Source organism: Eptatretus burgeri, chromosome 7 (genome assembly GCF_056783735.1).
Source record: "Eptatretus burgeri isolate ZD-2024b chromosome 7, Ebu_testis_v1, whole genome shotgun sequence".
NCBI lineage: Eukaryota > Metazoa > Chordata > Myxini > Myxiniformes > Myxinidae > Eptatretus > Eptatretus burgeri.
The window spans coordinates 78,439,874-78,452,575 of record NC_140967.1 but is presented as its reverse complement, the minus strand read 5'-3'; the positions used below and the strand labels follow the sequence as shown (position 1 = coordinate 78,452,575).

General features: G+C 46.3%; 1 protein-coding gene across 4 annotated transcripts in view; it reads left to right on the top strand.

The window, feature by feature from the left end:
- LOC147023601 (E3 ubiquitin-protein ligase RNF13-like) overlaps positions 1-12,702 on the top strand; it is a 97,013-nt gene that overhangs the window by 65,015 nt on the left and 19,296 nt on the right. For all 4 annotated transcript variants that reach the window (XM_085889153.1, XM_085889155.1, XM_085889152.1 and 1 more), the window contains exons 7-8: positions 7,633-7,741; positions 9,570-9,663. In XM_085889153.1, coding sequence (XP_085745279.1) covers positions 7,633-7,741; positions 9,570-9,663 — 203 coding nt within the window. The remainder of the gene's footprint in view (positions 1-7,632; positions 7,742-9,569; positions 9,664-12,702) is intronic.

Genomic DNA, 12,702 nt, shown 5'->3' with positions numbered 1-12,702 from the left:
AAAACAAAGTTTTATGGACGGATTCAGACGACACTTGGTTGACAGGTTGGGTGTGTGAGCAGGACCAAATGATTAGATTTTGGTGAAGATCCGGTTAGGGATCCAGAGACTAGAAATTTATAAGTGATTCTCCAGCATTGAAAGATGGGGCTAACAATGATATATATATATATATATATATATATATATATATATATATATATATATATATATATATATATATATATATATATATATATATATATATATATATATATATATATATATATATATATATATATATATATAGTACGATGTCTCAAAACGTTGTGGACGGATTATGACAACACTTGATGGATAAGTTTGGTAAGTAACAAGAACAAGCCAATGAGATTTTGGTTCAGTTCCGGATGTAGATCCGGTTTATCAGCGGAATACAAGTCGTAAAATGTTCAACCTGGCGGAAGTATGCACTCCGCCGAGTGCCATTCCAGTTAATTTTTATGCAGTCATCAAAGGCTCATTGTGGAGCTTACACTTGTATCACATGTAGGACAAAGACCCTTGCAGATATCGGTGTACATGTACAGGTAGCGGGCAAAAACAAATTGGAAACACCAATGTAAAGTCACTTAATAGGGCATTGTGCCACCACGTGCTACCAGTATGGCCTGTTTGTGCCGTGGCATAGAGTCCACCAGCGTCTGGAATTTTGCAATGAGGATGCGGCACCATTCTTCCACGAGACCCTCAATCAACTCGCGCATATTTGATGGAGGTGGAAAACGCTGTCTCGGGCGTTGTTCCAGATTATCCCATAAATGCTCAACTGGGTTCATATCTAGTGATTGAGAAGGTCATGCTCATTAAACCATTGGGTGAACACTCATGCTGTGTGGGTGGGGGCATTGGGGGGGGGGATCTCCTCTTGCAGCCATGCCAGCCATAATTATATAGGCAACCAGGCCTGTGCAGCATTTTTATACATGATTCTATGCATGCTGGGATGTTATTTGCTTAAGTAACACATGGGCCACACCAGTGTGAAAGCCGTTGCTTGGTGTCCCTCATTTACTCAGGAGTTCCCTTTTTTTTTTGTCCACTATCTGCACATGAATGAACAGGATTATAACAGAGAAATTAACAGTATTTGGGATTTGAGTCTCTTGAATCCCAATGTCATGAGTTGTGCTCACATGGACACACGAAACAGACCAACTCAAATACTTGATTTTACTTATTAACGCTCTTATTCATCCGTGTTATGAAACTGATTGGTTTTTCTATCCACTCGTTGAGGAATATCCGTAAGGAAAATGAAGGCAGCTCGTTTAAAGTAGTTTGTAACCAGGTGTCTTTTGCAACTAATGCTGACATGTAGATCGTTTTGCAGTTCAAACTGCCGATGTTAAATTTAAAGTTGCTCAATGCGCTTATCTTGCTGGCTCCTTCTGAATTACGGCAGAGATGCTAAAGAATCTGGCAACGCGTCCAAGCTGGCTGGGTTGTTTTGCAGTTCACTACAGAAGATGCAGATGTTTTCCTGACTGCCTGTTCACTCTTCCTTGCCAGCAACTGTCATTCCGATTCTGTAGGTTTTGATTCACGACAGTTTTCAGAGCTAGTTGCTTGCAAATATCTTGTTTATTGATGAGGGAAACGTACAGGTGGTGGACAAAAAAATGGAAACGCCTGGGTAAATGAGGGGCACCAGGTACATTGAAAGCAACGGCTTCCACGTAAGTGTGGCTCATGTGTTAAGTAAATAACCTCCCAGCATGCTTCGAGTCATGTATAAAAATGCTGCACATGCCTGGTTGCCTATAAATATGGCTAGCATGGCTGCAAGAGGGGAGACCTCAATGACTTTGAAAGAGGAGTGATTGTTGGGATGCATTTGGCGAGAGCTTCAGTGACAGACAGCTGAACTTGCTGATGTTTCATGAATAACGGTGTCGAAGGTGATGTTGGCATGGAACTCTGAGGGAAATAAATCATCAGCAAAGGGAAACAGTGGGTGGAAGCGCATACTCCAGGATCGTGATATCCCTCCATTAGTTTGAAGTGCAAGGCAAAACAGGCGAGTAACTGCAGATCAATTGCCTGTAAATTTCAACCTGGGGCGCGAGCAGCCAGTTTCATTAAAAAAAAAAAAAACCGGTCTGCCCAGAACTCCACAGAGCAGTACCATAGTACCGCTCATCACACCTGGCAATGCACATTTGCGAATTCAGTGTTGCAAAGAGCATAAGCAATGGGTCCCCGAGCAGTGGAGAAATGTGACATGGTTAGATGAATCATCATCCTTCACCATGTTCTCGACAAACGGATGAGTGCACATGTGGCGCCAACCTAAGTAACTCTGCAACCCTGAGTGCTTGGTTCCAACAGTGAACGGGTCTGGTGGTTCTGTAATGTGGACCGCATTATGCTGGCATGCTTTGGGTGCAGTCATTCCCAAAGAAGGCAGGGTCAATGCCAATCGCTAGTTAATGGTACTGAGTGATCATCTTCACCCAATGTTTCAGCATTTCTTTCCTGTCAGGAGTGGTTTCTTCCAGGATGCCAATGCCCCCATTCACAGTCTGGGTGGTCACTCAATCATTTGATGAGCATTCCATCCATCCATTGGGACCATACTCTGCACAGAACATTGGTGCTGACGACGCAGTCTCCTCGGCTATTGGGCACAACCATAGATGGTTCACCACTCCGACAGTCGACACAGGATACTTGAATGGCTCAATCATCCCAGCAAACCGTTACTCATTTTGCCAACCTCAGAAGGATGACAGGTTGAGTCAACCCCCCTGGTATTAATTCAATGGCTGAGCAGGACTTGAACTCGGGGCCTTAGGATCCCAAGCCCACCAGCCTAACCGTCAAGCCAACACCACGCATGATGAGCATTACACTGATGTTATCCACATGTCATGGCCTTCTCAGTGACCAGATCTGAACCCAATCAAGCATTTGTGGGATATTCTGGAACGAAGCCTGAGACCGCATTTTCCACCTCCATCAAACAGGTGTGAGTTCATTGACTTTCTCGTGGAAGAATGGTGCCGCATCCATCCTACAGAATTCCAGATGCTGGTGGACTCTTTGCCATGGCACATACAGGCTGTACTGGCCACACGTGGTGGCGCAACGCCCTATTAAGTGACTTTACATTTTGTTTTTTGTCCACTATCTGTACCTTTCTATGGCAATTTCAGATGCTTCTGCAACTATCACAAAAAAACGAATTGCTTGAAGAGTCAACATGATAATGTCGTGCTAAAATATTAACTTTTGCCCACTAAAAAGGATGGAGATTGAAGCTTATTTGATTGAAGTTTAGATGACTGAAGTTTATTTTTATGTTTCTCCTCACTCTTCCCTTCCGTTGCTTCTCACTTACCCCACCTGCATTCGCTCTTAACTCCCCCACCTGCACTTATACCTCACTCCCCCGCCTGAATGCGCTCCTCACTACCCCCACCTTTGCTCTCTCCTCAGTCCCCCACCTCCGCTCTCTCCTCACTCCTCACTCCTCTGCTGGGTCCTCACTCCTCCCACCTTCGCTCGCTCCTCACTCTTCCCACCTCCGCTCTCTCCTCACTCCTCACACCTCCGCTCGGTCCTCACTCCTCACACCTCCGCTCGGTCCTCACTCCTCCCACCTCCGCTTTCTCCCAACTCCTCCCACTTTCGCTCTCTCCCAACTCCTCCCACTTTTGCTCTCTCCCAACTCCTCCCACTTTTGCTCGCTCCCAACTCCTCCCACCTTCGCTCGCTCCCACCTCCTCCCACCTTCGCTCGCTCCCAACTCCTCCCACTTTTGCTCTCTCCCAACTCCTCCCACTTTCGCTCGCTCCCAACTCCTCCCACCTTCGCTCGCTCCCAACTCCTCCCACCTTCGCTCGCTCCCAACTCCTCCCACCTTCGCTCGCTCCCAACTCCTCCCACCTTCGCTCGCTCCCAACTCCTCCCACCTTCGCTCGCTCCCAACTCCTCCCACCTTCGCTCGCTCCCAACTCCTCCCACCTTCGCTCTCTCCCAACTCCTCCCACCTTCGCTCGCTCCCAACTCCTCCCACCTTCGCTCTCTCCCAACTCCTCTCACCTTCGCTCTCTCCCAACTCCTCCCACCTTCGCTCTCTCCCAACTCCTCCCACCTTCGCTCTCTCCCAACTCCTCCCACCTTTGCTCTCTCCCAACTCCTCCCACCTTTGCTCTCTTCCACCTTCGCTCTCTTCCACCTTCGCTCTCTCCCACCTTCGCTCTCTCCCACCTTCGCTCTCTCCCACCTTCGCTCTCTCCCACCTTCGCTCTCTCCCACCTTTGCTCTCTCCCACCTTCGCTCTCTCCCACCCTTGCTCTCTCCCACCTTCGCTCTCTCCCACCTTCGCTCTCTCCCGCCTTCGCTCTCTCCCACCTTCGCTCTCTCCCACCTTCGCTCGCACCCGACTCCTCCCACCTTCGCTCGCTCCCAACTCCTCCCACCTTCGCCGCTCCCAACTCCTCCCACCTTCGCTCGCTCCCAACTCCTCCCACCTTCGCTCGCTCCCAACTCCTCCCACCTTCGCTCGCTCCCAACTCCTCCCACCTTCGCTCGCTCCCAACTCCTCCCACCTTCGCTCTCTCCCAACTCCTCCCACCTTCGCTCGCTCCCAACTCCTCCCACCTTCGCTCTCTCCCAACTCCTCTCACCTTCGCTCTCTCCCAACTCCTCCCACCTTCGCTCTCTCCCAACTCCTCCCACCTTCGCTCTCTCCCAACTCCTCCCACCTTTGCTCTCTCCCAACTCCTCCCACCTTTGCTCGCTCCCACCTTCGCTCTCTTCCACCTTCGCTCTCTTCCACCTTCGCTCTCTCCCACCTTCGCTCTCTCCCACCTTCGCTCTCTCCCACCTTCGCTCTCTCCCACCTTCGCTCTCTCCCACCTTCGCTCTCTCCCACCTTCGCTCTCTCCCACCTTCGCTCTCTCCCACCTTCGCTCTCTCCCACCTTCGCTCTCTCCCACCTTCGCTCTCTCCCACCTTCGCTCTCTCCCACCTTCGCTCTCTCTCCCACCTTCGCTCTCTCCCACCTTCGCTCTCTCCCACCTTCGCTCTCTCTCTCCCAACTCCGCTCTCTCCCAACTCCTCCCACCTTCGCTCTCTCCCAACTCCTCCCACCTTCGCTATCTCCCAACTGCTCCCACCTTCGCTCTCTCCCACCTTCGCTCTCTCCCACCTTCGCTCTCTCCCACCTTCGCTCTCTCCCACCTTCGCTCTCTCCCACCTTCGCTCTCTCCCACCTTTGCTCTCTCCCACCTTCGCTCTCTCCCACCTTCGCTCTCTCCCACCTTCGCTCTCTCCCACCTTCGCTCGCTCCCGACTCCTCCCACCTTCGCTCTCTCCCGACTCCTCCCACCTTCGCTCGCTCCCGACTCCTCCCACCTTCGGTCGCTCCTAACTCCCCCATGGGCATAGGCTGATATGTCTGGTTTCCCTTTTGCCTTTGACATGGACTGCCAAGCAGCACTGCTTTCCAAGTTTTTCTGTGTTTGTGTCAAAGATTTACTTATTATAATGGCAGTCTGCAGCAGATTTGCGTCACTGACCAGCCCATCCAGTTAATCATTGAAGCTACGACACAACCTGCTAATTTATGGCATTTGATTCTCGTAAAATAAAGTTCTTGAGTTTTTGTCACTTTTAAAAGACCATTTGACGAAACAATTTGATTATCATCCGGAATGTTTTGCTGTCTTTTTCACAACCATCAGCAATGGTTTGGCATCACTCGCTTACCTCCTTACGTACCAATGGTCAGGGAACAGTCGTATTGCTCAATTTCAGAGCATAGTCTCTCGGAGCATCATGCAGTAACCTCATTCCAACAAGGAATGATAATATGCTTTCTCCGAGAGTATGCACCTCCACCAGGATGCTTTCACCAATCACAGTTACTATTAAATCAGCTGCAGGAAGTTCGTGAATTAGAAGCCTGTTGATGATACAAACCCTGATCATAGCTCTGAAAGACCATTGAAAATATTGACAGGGAAGAGAACCCTGTGACTAATTTTGAGATGAAACAGACATGACAAAAGAGTTTGGGAAATCATTCGGATGTCAGACAGATACCAGCACAGTTCGTTAAGCCCTGCATTCCATGGAATACGACAGGCGAGCAGCTGCACACAAGCCTTTCCTTAGTGCGCTCAATGCAAGACGGTGAGGCATGATGCAATGGACTGCCATCCAGGGGCCTCAATATATGTAATTGTGTTTTTTTTTTTTTTTGAATGACGATGCAGGTACGTATTTTTCAAATGTGACGGTTTGTGGGATATGTTGGGACACCATAGCATACGTTTTGTATCCCACTGATAGGCCAGATCTGGATTCAGATCTGAACCAAAATCAAATCGGCTTGTTCTTGTCACCTAACCAACTCTTCCACCTACTTTTGTCGTGATCCGTTCGCAACTTTTTGAAATATCATGCTATATATCATTTTTTGGCCCCATCTCTCAATGGGGAAGAATCACTGAAATTTTTTTTTTTTTAATTCTCCTATCCGGATCTGGATCTTCACCGACATTGGATCAACTCGTCCTTGTCACACACACACACCAAACTTGTCCACCAAGTTTTGTCCAAATCCGTCCATAATTTTTTGATATCCTGCTCGCAGACAACCAGACGGGTGAAAACACAACCTCTGTCCATCTTCGGTGGCGGAGGTAATTAGGGGGATGCACTATACTAGGAATAGTGAAGAATCCTACCTTCTATCCTGTCATTAATGAGTTGCACATGTGGAGTAAGAGTCCAAGCTGTGGTTCAGGCCCAAGGGAGGCCCCACAGGACATCACTGCATTCCAGGACTATCTGTGCATTGTCAATGAATTGTGTATCCGATGACTTATGGTAGGTGATTGTATAATCATTGCTTGTCTCCAAAGCTCATTGTAAACTAGAGTCTCCATTGTGCTGAATAGTTTTTGAGCACATTGTTTAAGGTGTTATAATGGAGAGCAATGAGGAATGCTTTCGCCGCTGCAGGCTAAACCCAGCTCCAGCTCGAATGGGATGTCCGTACATGAGTTAACCTATTAATCTCTCTATTGTCAATTCTAGACTGTGCGTCCATTTTACTCTCATCCATTTTGATCACTAACCGCCGACCGAGAGCAGGCTCACTCCAACCAAACAGTTTGCCGTTTTGTCGAGATTTCTCCTCTTTTTTTTTTTTTTCCACCCTATTCATTCACTTCATGTAAAGCAGTCACTCCTACCTCCACCGCTTTGTTACCCAAAAAACTTATTGCTGTTTAAAGTCACAAGCCTTGACCTATTTACATGGAAAAATCTTTCTTTGCTTTAGCCATCTTACCATGTCAATTTGTTGCGTGATGAGCTTTGAAGTGTTTTGTCAAGACCATACAGCAATTAACAATTTGCTCACGGTGTTCGCGTTGTCTTGTAATGACGAGGGGGCGAGGGAGAGGGGTTGGGGGGGGGGATGAGCAGCGGTGTCAAGTGATTAATCTTTTATACTTTTGTTGCGTATCACTATAGTCTGTTTCCTAAAATATTGCTTCAATGTTCTTTTCTCAGCATTTTATTATCCATGATTTGTAGTTATGACTGCATTGGCAATTTCCCTGCACACCGTAGGGCAACTTTGTTGCTGGATCCGCAGGATATTATGTTCTCCTTCCAGTGGCTCTTCGTCCCTTTCATGGTCATCGTGGGATTCTGCATCATTGTCTTGCTTGTGTTTGGGGTAAAGAAAAAAAACACTTTTAATTCCAGCTTTATTCAATGCTCTAAATATATACACATACACATATATATATTTTTATTTGTCATGAAAGTAAAGAAGACCCTTTTTCTCCATGGGTTCAGCAGTCCTACTATATATACTGAGAGGCAATGAAAACACATATCCGATTTAGATGGAGTACAGCCTGTCGTTGAACGCAAACGGTGAGCAAATAGTATGTCGTGAAATGTGCATTATGGACGTCTGTTACGGGTGTTTGATTGTGTTCGAGTCCAGTTTGTTGCTTGTGTATGGAAGTGAGCCTGAACGCAATCGTATGGCAAATCTTGGAAATGATGAGCTGTGGTTAAAAAGAAAGAAGCATGCTGCACGTGCAACGTGTGTATCCGTGCCCGACAAAGACACAGATTGCCATGGTTGTGAGGCTGTCAATTAAAATTCCATGTCTAACGAATGCTCAGAGGAACCAAGCCTTCGGTATGCTAATTGGTGGAATCGGTCGAGAAAGAGTTTCTCGACACTTTCATGTCCACCAGTCAACAGTTTCTAGTTTACAGAGCCACAGGAAGGGTCAGCGATCATCCTCATCGTGGTGTACAGCGTGTGACGTCAGCAAGACGAGACCAATGCCTCGTCGTCGGTCACATCCGCAACTGCTTCAGGAGAGCGCGAGAAACGGTCAGAACGACTATTGGAACAAGGGGACGACTCGTCAATGACCGAACCGTATGATGTCGTCTTGCCGCATGAGGTTTACGGCGTCATCGACCTTACCATGGACAAATCTTGACACGTCAACACTGACTTGCACGACGACGACGGGCAACAGCTGGTAGTAACTTGGGTGGGAGACGGTGGGCAAACGTCATATTTCCTGAAGAATTGAGGTTCAACGTCAGTTTTCCAGATGGACGTCTTCGCATGTACCCTCGGCAAGGACTTTTAGGTGGAATTTAGCTCAGGCCTGCATTATTGAGAGAGACCGTTTTGAAGGTGGCGGTGATGTGGTTTGGGGAGTAGTCGTCAAATTAACCCTCCACACAATGTTGCAGAGCTTACTGCAACCTTACAGTTCCATTGGCCAGCAATACTACAAGGTCTGATCCGCCGCCTGTGTTTATCCATGCCCTGTAGACTTCAAACGTGCATCGCAGCCCAAGGTGGTCACACTCGATATTGACTATACAGACCCCTGCATCGTTTGCGTTTTTGTGACGTCACATGCACATCCCGATTTTTTTTTTTTTATTTTTTTTTCCCGTCTCTGCGCAGATTTTCTCGGACTGTCCCTGACAAATCTCATGTGATTGCACACATTGATCCTTTTTCGCATGCTATTAAATAAATTAAATTGTGTGCTTTCATTGCCTCTCAGTATAATTTGTGTTAAACACCTGCAGTGTTCATATGATGAGTGGAAGCTCCAATCCAATAACGTGTTGAACGTTACATTAATGAACAGATGCCGGTTGAATGCTGATTTGCTGTTTGTAGTTGAGAAAAGACTTCACCCGCAAATAAATTTGAGAAGATAATGCTCTGCATCAGATGCCAGTTTCGGAATTTTGTTGAGTTAAAGCAAATGTTTGGATCAAGCTCTGCACTTCTACAAATGTTTCAAAAAGAACCGGTGTCGAATATTTCAGGCAAGATGAGTTGACGTTGTTGTCCGTGGGAAGCCAATAATAAATATATCGTGACGACATTGGCATTGTGAAACTGAACAAATGGTGATCATTCCGTCATTATGGGTTCTGAATGTAGAACCATCTTGCTTGCTCGTTTTGCGTCGGACAAACTTTTTGTGACGGGTGATGCATTCTAACAGGTGGTGCGCTGTGTACGGGAAAATAGAAGAACCTGTCGGAACCGGCTCAGCCGATGCCAGCTTAAGAAGGTACCGGTGCGTCTTTTTGAGAAAGGTATGTGTAAGCTGTTTTCATATCGATGTGCATTTTGCCACTCGCAAAGCAGCATATTTCTTCGTTGTGCGAACATCTGCCATCAATTGAAGTTTACATTTCTTTGCAGTTATAATGCACACGGTGACCTTCAGCTCTGATTATAATCCTCGCACTTTTTGAAAAAAATTCAGTGTTTTAATCGGCTCCATCCGTCCGTCTCTCCCTGTGTCCGTCCGTCCCCCCCCCCCCCCATGTCTGTCGGTCTCTGTGCCTGTCTGTCCGTGTCTGTCCATCTGCCGCACTATCTCTTAAACAGTTCGGCAGAAAGTTACCAAACTTGGTAGTTATGATCACCACTTAGCTGGAAGGGTTGCGAGCGGTATCATTTTTGGCCTCGCCCGCTGGGGCGGAGTAAAAAGTTGAATACCAAAAAATGCAATTACAGGCACATTTTAAAGCATTTTAAAAAATGAAACTTTGTATATGCAATCGACATTGGGGGACGGATGAAATATGTAACGATTTTTGGGGGATTTGACACCCGGTTCATGCCCCAAAGTGTTCATCTTTTAGAGTCACTGGAGTCAAAACATAAAAAAAAAAACTTAATATTTGATATTGGGTTATTCCTGGTGGAACTTTTTGTCATCTTACAACTTTGCTTCAGGTGGGAAGCGTGGGGATTTGCAATGGCATGCCATCGACTTCGCTCTAGTTAGGTTTATTTCCACCCTTATTGTTTGTAAACCTTTTTCTATGATGTCTTGGGCTGACTTCTCGTGTAGTTAATTATCGTTGTGCAAATACACTGTATGCCTGGTGTTGCTTAATGGTGAGGGTGGTGGACTTGGGATCTGAGGATCCTGAGTTCAAATCCCCCTCAACCGTTGAATTCATACCAGGTGGGGTTGACTGCCTGTGTCATCCTTCCGAGGTCGGCAAAATGAGTGCCAGCTTGCTGGTACCCTGTTTCGGAGTGGCGACCCGTCCAGTATTGTACCCAATAGCCAAGGAGACTGCTTAGGCAGCACCAACGCTCTGCACAGAGTATGGTCCCAATGGACAAGTTTGTTCATGAGTACTGCATCAAATTTGTTTGGGGTGCTTACAGATGTTTATAGCAACTACGATGCATGAAAACTGCGTGGACATTTACGAAACATGTAAACATCTTACAAGGCAGGAGTAACACATGGAACTGTGAGCCACATGGAGTTCATCATCGTGTAAGCCGTAGGGTATGGTGTAAACAGGATGGATGCCTTTGAAATGCAACTGAAATGACTGTCCTTTTGGAGGCACAATGAAAAGCCAAAGTGATTGATGTTATCACACTTCAGTTTTTTTTTTATGATGGTGCTTTTTATTTTTGATTACTATTTTAGTAAATTTATTTGGTATTTCCCCGATGGCCTTTTCGGTTCGATCTTGTGGCTCTTTACATACGATGTTGTGGCTCTTAAGGCAGGATTTCTAAGCATCCTCAAAGCAACTGCCTTTCCCCAGCTATTTTGGAGTAAAATTGTTTCCTGGATAATTTTTGTCGCAGGAGACCAAGTTGTAATTGTCATGCCTTGAAGCAGCTTCCTGTTTTTATGAGTCGCTCGTGCAGCTTTGGCGCCTGTGAGCATGCCACTGTTGCAGGCCATACTGCAGACTGGGTGGTAGTGGTGGTCGTGGTGTCGGAAGCACACACTCTTGACAGAACATCAGGGCATTCAAAAGGTTTCATTGGTTAAGAACCATTCCTGCACAGGTTGCCATTTTGGCGGAGTGTGTGGACATTTCCGCAAAGCAGACATAGGAATTGAATGAACACGAGGAAGGGCAATGCAACGAGGCTTTATCCATTCAACCACCAAGTCACTAATACAGACTTGGGGATAACCTAGAAAATGTAACAGCACTTTTCAAAACCCTTTAAAGTAACAGGTCGAGTAGAAATAATTTGATATTGAAAATGCTTGCTTGCTATGTCCTCTTTTTATTTTTTGAAGTTGCATAATTTAAAGAAATGTGATTTGAAGGTGAAATGTGCCTCTTTTATTTACTTGTTTGCGTGTTTGTTTGTTTATTTATTTATTTTTTGGTGGTTGAGATTTGTTGGTGGTCCAGGAAGGCATTGTGGAAATGCGGCATCTTTCACCAATAATTTGAATGCAATTGTTTGTCGATACCTTTTCTGAACCTTCAACTCCTCAATCAGGGTGTGTTTCCATGAGTCCGAATATGAGAGCACAACATCTTCATGCGATTCCAAGCATGGCACAAAGAAAAATAAATAAAAAAAATCTTATGCAGAAGGTGAAAGGGTGTATTTCCATGTATATGAGCACGATGCAGGTTTGAACTATTGTGCCATCCTAGTCCATCCTAGATTGGGGGAGTGGGGTTGAGGAAATGTTAGGGGATACAAGACTATAAAGGCAGTGGTACTGTAAAAGACAGGCCACCGACCTGTCTATGATGCAGACTGAGAGATTCGGCTTCATCGTGGGAGATTACAATGATTTTGTGGGCTTTGGTCTCGACTGCATCAAAATGGAAAAGGTGTTGGACAGGACTGATGGCCCAAAAGGGAGAGCAATACTCTGTTGAGCTACAGATAAGGTCCTTGTAAGTTAGACGTTTGGATTAGCCAAGGAAAGGTTTGACATGTTGGAAGATTCCCAGTCGACATCTGGCTTTGGAGGCCAACTTGGATGGTTTGCCGAAGAGGGACCATGGCTGATGGTGAGGCCCAAACGTTTTAGAGACTGAACCTCTTCAAAAGGTTTGTTTTGGAATTAGATGGGACGTTTCACCAGATGTTCCGTTCAGAGAGAGAAAGTGAGAATGTGAGATTTATGAGGATTCAAAGACATTCCAAGTATTGGACTGGCGCATTATTCTGTCAAGTAGATGTTAGATGGCCATGGGCAAATGATGGAGCGAACAGAGCAGAAAGAGGATGTGCACGAGTCGTAGAGCTGTTTTTTAGGACACATTGTGCCGATGTCGTCTGAACCCATTGCACAATCGGAGTCTAGGGTTGCCAGAAATGCTTCCACCTTCTCC